This window comes from Perkinsus marinus, assembly GCF_000006405.1.
Source record: "Perkinsus marinus ATCC 50983 genomic scaffold scf_1104296973856, whole genome shotgun sequence".
Taxonomy (NCBI): Eukaryota; Perkinsozoa; order Perkinsida; family Perkinsidae; genus Perkinsus; species Perkinsus marinus.
Genome location: NW_003201290.1, coordinates 31,918 through 40,129, shown reverse-complemented (window position 1 = coordinate 40,129; position 8,212 = coordinate 31,918). Strand labels below are relative to the sequence as shown.

The following is an 8,212-nucleotide window of genomic DNA, read 5'->3' as shown; positions in this document are numbered from 1 at the left end:
GGCTGCTGTATCAGTCACTGGTCTCCACGTACGTCTCTCGAGGTCACTGGCGGCGCATGTCCTCTAAACCTTCAGCTGCTGCTGCTGAGGTCTTCCTGACCGGCTCGAGTAAAAAGGGTCGTCTTGTTTGTGATTATCGGCCCTTGAACCAGGCGTTACCGTCGAGTTCCACTCACACTACCTTCATCCCTGTCCTTATGTGCTGCCTGAGGCTCCTTCGACCAGCGGTACTGATCTTTGCAGATTGTCATTCCGCATTCTATATGCTCCGACACTGCTCACATGAAGGGTGTCTGAATCGTCTTGAAATGCACACGGGTGATGACGCGTATTATTCTTCAGATAGGGTCTGTTTTGGGGTCCTTCATGGACCCGAATCGTTAGAGGAATCCCTGGGACGTCAGGTGAAGTGTCTACTGGCGGCACCCCCAGGCTCGGTTGGGCGAGGTGGAATCGCAGAATTTGTGGACGACCTGACCATAGCCTTGAGCGACGGGGATCTCTCTGTCTGTTACCTAATTCTCTCTACGTTGATATTCTTCCTTGGTATCTGTGGATTTCTGGTGGCATTGGCCAAGTTCTCTATCTTGGCGTTAGACCCCGATGCCCCTGAGCTATCCCTGTTAAAGCCCTTCATGAAAACTGAAGCCTCCATGCTCGGTGTTCGCGCCAGCTTCAGCCAAGGGGCCCTTTCACTCCGATGCGATCGCGTTGAGAAGCTCCAAGCCACCCTCACTATTCTTGAAAGGCCTTGTTGGTCTAAGACCGCCATATACGCCGTCTCTGGTGCCTTGGGGCACGATCCCTTAGCTCTGCACGGCGAAATTAAGCCAGTCTGTGATGCAGCCCGCCGATTGTTCGGCTCGGTCTTCAACAAGGTATCATGGTTTCGCGAGCTCGGCCAAGATGATTTCTCGGCGGACCAATGGAGATGTTGGATGGAAATACGTTCACGTTGGATCGACTTCATCAAGAACTCGGTATCATCTCCTTGTGAACACCACATCCCGCTCGCAGGGGACCGACTCCAACTAGTTCTGCAAACTGATGCGAGCGCCTCTGGGGCAGGAGTGTTTATAGGCTTACGTCAAGGTGATGGGTCTCTGTTGCCTCTAGTCCGAGACGCATGTTCCTGGACGGTTCTTCAGCAGCGGTACCACTCAAATCGTAGGGAGATGATGGCCCTTCATCGTGGTGTCTGTTGGTTGTCCCGTATCTTGAGGCAACTGTTGTCAATGTCCTTCAGTACCTCGCGGGTCGCTTTAGATCCACCAATCATCCAGTCTGACAACCACAGTACAGTCCGTTGGTGTCTTTCGTCTTGCAGCACTTTGAAGTTCACAGCGGTGGAACGCCACGCTCTGCATCGTATCGCTTCGGCTCTAGGGAATGAGTTGGGCGAGATACGGAAGGCCTGCGGATCGTATGAAATTATGCATCTTCCTGAGATCCATCTTGGCGTTAGACCCCGATGCCCCTGAGCTATCCCTGTTAAAGCCCTTCATGAAAACTGAAGCCTCCATGCTCGGTGTTCGCGCCAGCTTCAGCCAAGGGGCCCTTTCACTCCGATGCGATCGCGTTGAGAAGCTCCAAGCCACCCTCACTATTCTTGAAAGGCCTTGTTGGTCTAAGACCGCCATATACGCCGTCTCTGGTGCCTTGGGGCACGATCCCTTAGCTCTGCACGGCGAAATTAAGCCAGTCTGTGATGCAGCCCGCCGATTGTTCGGCTCGGTCTTCAACAAGGTATCATGGTTTCGCGAGCTCGGCCAAGATGATTTCTCGGCGGACCAATGGAGATGTTGGATGGAAATACGTTCACGTTGGATCGACTTCATCAAGAACTCGGTATCATCTCCTTGTGAACACCACATCCCGCTCGCAGGGGACCGACTCCAACTAGTTCTGCAAACTGATGCGAGCGCCTCTGGGGCAGGAGTGTTTATAGGCTTACGTCAAGGTGATGGGTCTCTGTTGCCTCTAGTCCGAGACGCATGTTCCTGGACGGTTCTTCAGCAGCGGTACCACTCAAATCGTAGGGAGATGATGGCCCTTCATCGTGGTGTCTGTTGGTTGTCCCGTATCTTGAGGCAACTGTTGTCAATGTCCTTCAGTACCTCGCGGGTCGCTTTAGATCCACCAATCATCCAGTCTGACAACCACAGTACAGTCCGTTGGTGTCTTTCGTCTTGCAGCACTTTGAAGTTCACAGCGGTGGAACGCCACGCTCTGCATCGTATCGCTTCGGCTCTAGGGAATGAGTTGGGCGAGATACGGAAGGCCTGCGGATCGTATGAAATTATGCATCTTCCTGGGATCCAGAATATCGCGGCCGACGACCTCAGCCGAGTACTGAGCACTGGGGTCAAGGAACAAGCATCTCTACCACTGTTCCAACTGCTCAACCGTGCCACTGTCACTGTCGATTATCCGTCCGCCGACGATATCTTCGTCCTGGCGGAAATTCTGGGAGCAGCTGAAGTCCACGACCTGTGTTTTGATTACTGTGGCCCTGGCTGCTCTAGGCCGCACGAAGAAGAGCACCCGATATCCTCCTTGCCAGAGGTCGACGAGGCTGCTCTTTATGTTATACAGCAAGTTTGTCCGGAAGTCAGCTTCGCTATGCAGGAGAAGATCTTCGTGGATCGGTGTTTCGCTGTCAGCGACCAGGGACGAAGTTCCCTACTAAGCTCCGATCCCTCCGATGACGGTGAACCCTTGTCGTTGAAGCTGCGATGTAGCTGTTGGAGTCTGAGCCTCGCATGCCGTCAGGTTGCGGTCGCCCGCTGGTGTCTACGAGTTTGGCGGGTCGTCATTCAGGACAAGTCTCGTCGCGGTCCTCGCGCGAGGGATTTTGCGTCTTTCCCTCAGAGTTGGGATCGGGATGACCTACTTGTTCTTCTTCGTATCGACCAAGGGAGAAATCCGACCGTGGCTACTGTCCGAGGCAAGGACCTAGCAGACCCATACTATGACATTGAGGGAGTACTTACCTTCCGCTCTAGTTCTGCCTCCGGAGTAGTTCTCTTTCGGCCACTAATTAGCGGTCTCCTCCGAGATATGCTTCTTCGAGATGTCCACCGAGGTTATGGGCACTGTGGAGTGGACTATATGTGTGGTAAGGTTGGTCAAGGCTTCCACGCTGAGAGACTCCGATCCGCGGCTGTAGCGGTGCGGCAGCACTGTGTCTTCTGTGCACGGTTCTGTGCGACGTTCCCTAAGAACTGGGCCGTTCCGTGTGGGGGACCCTTTTTTGACATTAGTAGTCTCATGAAACTGCCTGCCTACAGTGTCGTCGGGATCGACTACGTCTCCTTGGCACCTAAGGTCAAAGCCATTGTCTGCGTCTGTGCGGCAACACGGCATTGTACTTTGTTATATACTCCCAGAGAGGACTCAAAGTGCTCTCTGGATTCTATCAAGGAGCTGTCTCTGATGTTCGGCCGTCCATTGTGCGTCTTCTCAGACCGTGCGGCTTATTTTCGCAGCAGTTCATTCTTGGATGGTCTCAAGAACTTGGGCATTCAAAGTGTGCATTTGGCTTCTCGCTCGCCATTTGAAGGGTCTCTATATGAGCGCCGAAACCAAGAAGTTCGCCGTCTACTTCGCTTCTTTGGTGAGTTGCCATTATTCAGGCGACTATTGGCCACATTTGATTCGAGTTCTGTTGCTGACGTTGCCTCCTTGCGGATGTTGTTGATGGAGATTTCGCTCATTATGAATCAGCGACCGCTCGGTATCAGCAGTACTGGTGAGGAAGTGAATACTATATGCCCTGATAGTCTGTGTTTCGGTTATATCCGACGAACAGATCGCCTCACTGAGCCCTTGTTCGAATTGTCCCAAGATGGTGTTCGCTGCGGTGGGGATGATGATCCCGGTATCGACCTACTCATCGAATCTGCTGCTGTTCGTCAAGGTGGTCCGGGTTTCTTACCTGGAGGCGCTCTCGGGACGCCTCCTAGGCGATTATCAGCTGTTAGAAACTCTTTTCTCTCTTTTCACTTTCAGTGGTTAAAGGATCGTTCCACCCGCAATGCCCGGGGTGGCAGTAGAGGTAGAGCGGGAGTTCTTTCTTTCGCTGCTGATGAGTTGGTCTTTGTCAAGAGCGGCAAGTCTATCAATCCTGCTCGGGTTGTCAAGACTCTCCCTGGCTCTGATGGTGTTGTTAGACGTCTCTTAGTACGTAACATCAAGTCAGGTCGAGAATCCACCGTCTCTCATCATAATGTCGCTAAGTCCTGCATAGAGTCAGATCTTCAGGTGTAGTTGGCTATTGAATCTGGGGACCGTAGATATGTTGCCATTTAGCCGAGATTCAACTAGCCATAGTCTGTAACTCTGACTTTAACCTTCACTCATTCTTTTCACGTGGACAGCACGCAAGCGCCAGCCTATTGTACTTGCGTGCTCGCCCTTCTCCATAATACGTCTTTATTTCGTCTCCTCCCCATGAGTCGTGTTACAGAGCAGTTGCGCAACGATACGAACAGGCAACAGTGATATTCAGCGGTCATTGGAGCGATCACAGTGAGCTTGGAGATATAACGAGTGTCCGGAGGCGCCGAAGGATGGAATCAAGCCCACTCATTCGGAGGCTGTTACTGCAGAGCCTCGTATGAAGGAACGAACGGAGCGGGGCACCGAACGGCTTCGCTCGACTGAGCCATTGTCGGATACTGAGCCATTCTTGTCTTCGAGTTCCGAATCAAGGGCTAAGACTGAGCAACAGCAGAATCGGTGAGAACGCATAGCAAGGAGTGTTCCAGCGAGTGTCAAATGAATGTCCGAAACCCTGAATGCTGTATCAGTAGCACTGGGGATAAAACGATAATTTTGCTACTAGAGACATAACTATGAATCATAGTCCATGACAAACCTCCCTTACGAACTCCGGTTTAACCTCACTCGAACTCAAAGCATTACACATACCAAGTTGAGTAGAAGGAAAAAGACGAGCCACACAGCAGAGCATAATGCTCAGATAGGCAACCAAAGGTCGCACAGATGAAAGCTGGAAGACGCCAGCTGCGCATGACCGTACCGTGCAATCCACACGGCGTTCACGCTAGGAACGTCTCGGAAAAAAAGTACAGCCAGTAGTATTTCATCGACTTAGACGAAAGAAAAGGTGATAGACAGCTCTGAGAGGAGCATAGCAGACAACAAGCGCAGAAAAGAGCACTTCAGTAACCGTGATGATGATGACCACCATTCTCGGGCTCAACACTCGTCATGATACATACTTGTCGAGACACTCCGCTCCCAATACAAGTGGAAGCTATCACTAGATCGACGATACGTGATGGTAAGTTTCTGACGAAGCTGATCGGTGGTCAGACCCAACTCTCGGGCTAAACGCTCCATTTGCCAACTTGAGTAATCGGGCACGAACTCCTCGCAGTTGTACAGATGGAAGGGGACTTCCTTCAGGTCAACCTTTACCCCATGAATATATCGGTAATCGAAGAAGAACACGTCTCCTTCGATGAGGAATAGAGCCATTTCGCCATTGATGTTGCCACAATACTCACCAGCAGGCAGACCTGGACAGTACTCATGGTCACCTCCAGAATGAGGAGTAGTAGGGTGGAAGTTATGCTCTGTCGTCACCACAGCACCATTACCACACCTCACACTCGAGCCTTGACACACTGGTGATGCATCCCAGATCTTGCAATATGAAGTGGGTCCCACTTCCTTCTGACAATATTCATCCCAGTTAACCGTTCCACCACTAGTCGTAAGCACTGCAGCCGAACGTGTCGTAGTCACTGGAACGGTAGTTTTATCACCAGCAGCTCGAGTAGTTTCCGGAATAGTAGAAGTGGCAATTTCACCGTCACCACAGCTCACATCAGATCCTTGACAAACTGGAAACCGGTCCCACGTTTTACAATAAGATGCCGCACCAACCTTGTCACGACAGTAGTCATCCCAGTTCGTAACAAGCATGGTTTGAACACCAGTTGCACCACTCGAGATGCTAACATCCGAGTCTACAACATCAGCATCAGCCTGGCGTCGTCCAAGTACACTGTTGATGATCGCGGACTCGGTACAGCTATTGAGACTACCGTGGCAGATTGAATGGTCACAATAGGAATCAGGACCAACAAATCTCCGGCAATAGTCATCTTGAACAGATGACGAGAAACAGGAGGTAACCGAAGCAGAAACCACTGATAGCACGATCCACTTGTGAGCGAAAATAGACATGAAAGAGCGTAAAAGAACTACAATGCTAATTGAGCTGATCAAACTAGGAAATGAACCCCACTCTACATCATGCCTTGCTTTGGAAATGTAGACAATCGCGTTGTTACCAGCTAAGATTCTGTGTCTAGCTCGCTACGGGGCGACAAACGAAATGCCACTCCGGTTCATGCTTATTGCAATTTGAAACAAGTACGATCAGCTCGACTGACTTCCACCTGTTCCTCTGGGATACTCTAATGTGCTGCACATTATGTGCATGTAATAATGTTGCAGTTTGCGTCGATACGTTAGCTCAGCTTCATCTCGTTTGTGGCGTGATGCCCCCCCCGCATATGCCAAGTCCGTATAGCACAGGACACGTGGAAGATGGAAGAGTTAGGACACAGAAATTACGGTATCGCAATCTTCGTGACTCCGAGTCACTGACTCGCACACTGATTGCATTATTCTTATACTCGCAACCTCGCAGGGGGCCGCGCACAACCTTCGGCTCAGGAATCCATTCTTTTACCACTGCGCTAGACTGGAGGGGAATCAGGACGCGAGGCAGAGAAGAAAAACTCAAAGGAGGGGGGAAGTGGGAGGAAGGGGAAGGGGAAAAAATAGTGAAGAGGACATGATGGAGTCCTCATCTTCGGATTTGTTAGATTCATGTATACTCTTAGGCTACACCGTGTCAGAACGGGCTCAGAGTGGCAATCTGACACTAGCAGACGAAACTCATTAAGACTCAGAGGGAAAGCTCCTGATGTGTCCTGGTGAAGAAAGTTTTGGAATGCCCGTACAGAGGGTTTCACAGCCATCGAGGACGCGTTGGAAGAGGATCAGCACACTCTGAATTTTACACTGGCAAACTACTCGAGGTGAGCAAAAGTGCTGATATCGGGGAAGGTAGCAGCTCGTCAGCCGACGCGGTGGATGATCGAGACCTGTGGCATCCTCTCGGGAGCGAAAACCTGAAGGGTCATGGCATCGACCAATTTTTTGGCCGATTGTTCTATAAAGGCCAAAGGTGATGCTCTACATGTAGAAAAGGCATCGTCATCTAGGAACAGTAACACGCTTGAAGGCAGCCACTCGTCGACAGATCCTCCACCCCAGCTTTAAGTCTCCGATCTTGAGCTCTTTGGGGACCTCTCCACATCTTCATCCGGCGAGGCGAACTACAATGACTCAGAGAGGGCCTCGAACAGATTGTTGTCTTCAGCAGCATCATAGTCTATGAATGAGTCAGCTGTACCCTCCTCATCCCCCCCCCCTCCTCTTCTGCCTCTCCACTGCCTCTTCCACCCGATGTGCGCACATCTCCAGACGAGGGGTTTCGTGCGATCCTTCATGGTGCTGTTCGATCTCGTCTTCTCCTGACGGAGCCCCAGCATTGTCCAACTCACGATCCTGCATTTCATTCCCCATCCCCGCCATCTCTCGAGTTCTCTCTTGCGTCGCTTCGACAAACGGCGGCTCAACCTCTAGCATCGATAGTTCTTCGTCAGTAGATCTTGTTGACGGCTGCTCGGAATTCTCTCCGCGGGCCTGGACAGCTTCTGCGATCCCCGCGCATAACCAAGAGCCTCACCCGTGCTGCTTCATCGCACTGTCTGGGCAGAGACCTCAGAGCCTAGACTACTGGTCCTACGCCGCTTCCTCATTGGTACATCTTCCACACCTTGCATCACTCCCGATCCAGATACCCCCGATGATCGGCCTCTCTTGAGATTGTTAGATCGACCAAGTCCGCCCCTCATAACAGGTAGGATGTAATACGGCCGTGTCGATAGCGGAATATTGTCATAGTCGCCGCTATTGTACAAATGCAAATATACCTGATCCCGGCCGCGAGTGCTCCCGTGCAGTTCCTTGACATACATGAAGCCCAGACCAAAGGGCTTAGACCGATCTAATCTAGTGGTAGTGGTCGATGGCATATCGCCATGCCGTGTATGGAAACCTACGAGAATCTGAAACAATGCAGAGCTTAGAAACGCAACATACT

General features: G+C 51.4%; 3 protein-coding genes across 3 annotated transcripts; all 3 read left to right on the top strand.

Moving 5' to 3' along the window:
- Window positions 1-2,151: 2,151 nt before the first annotated feature.
- Pmar_PMAR027226 (hypothetical protein) lies at window positions 2,152-2,506 on the top strand (the record flags this gene model as incomplete). Its single annotated transcript, XM_002765979.1, has 1 exon — window positions 2,152-2,506. A coding segment is annotated over one exon (355 nt), but the record flags the coding sequence as incomplete, so codon positions are not given.
- A 617-nt stretch (window positions 2,507-3,123) lies between these two features.
- On the top strand, window positions 3,124-3,469 carry Pmar_PMAR027225 (hypothetical protein; the record flags this gene model as incomplete). The annotated part of the gene is made up of 1 exon (XM_002765978.1): window positions 3,124-3,469. A coding segment is annotated over one exon (346 nt), but the record flags the coding sequence as incomplete, so codon positions are not given.
- A 248-nt stretch (window positions 3,470-3,717) lies between these two features.
- Pmar_PMAR027224 (hypothetical protein) lies at window positions 3,718-4,269 on the top strand (the record flags this gene model as incomplete). Its single annotated transcript, XM_002765977.1, has 2 exons — window positions 3,718-3,978; window positions 4,012-4,269. The coding sequence occupies 2 exons, from the start codon at window positions 3,718-3,720 to the stop codon at window positions 4,267-4,269; spliced, it is 519 nt and encodes a 172-aa protein (XP_002766023.1).
- Window positions 4,270-8,212: the final 3,943 nt, after the last annotated feature.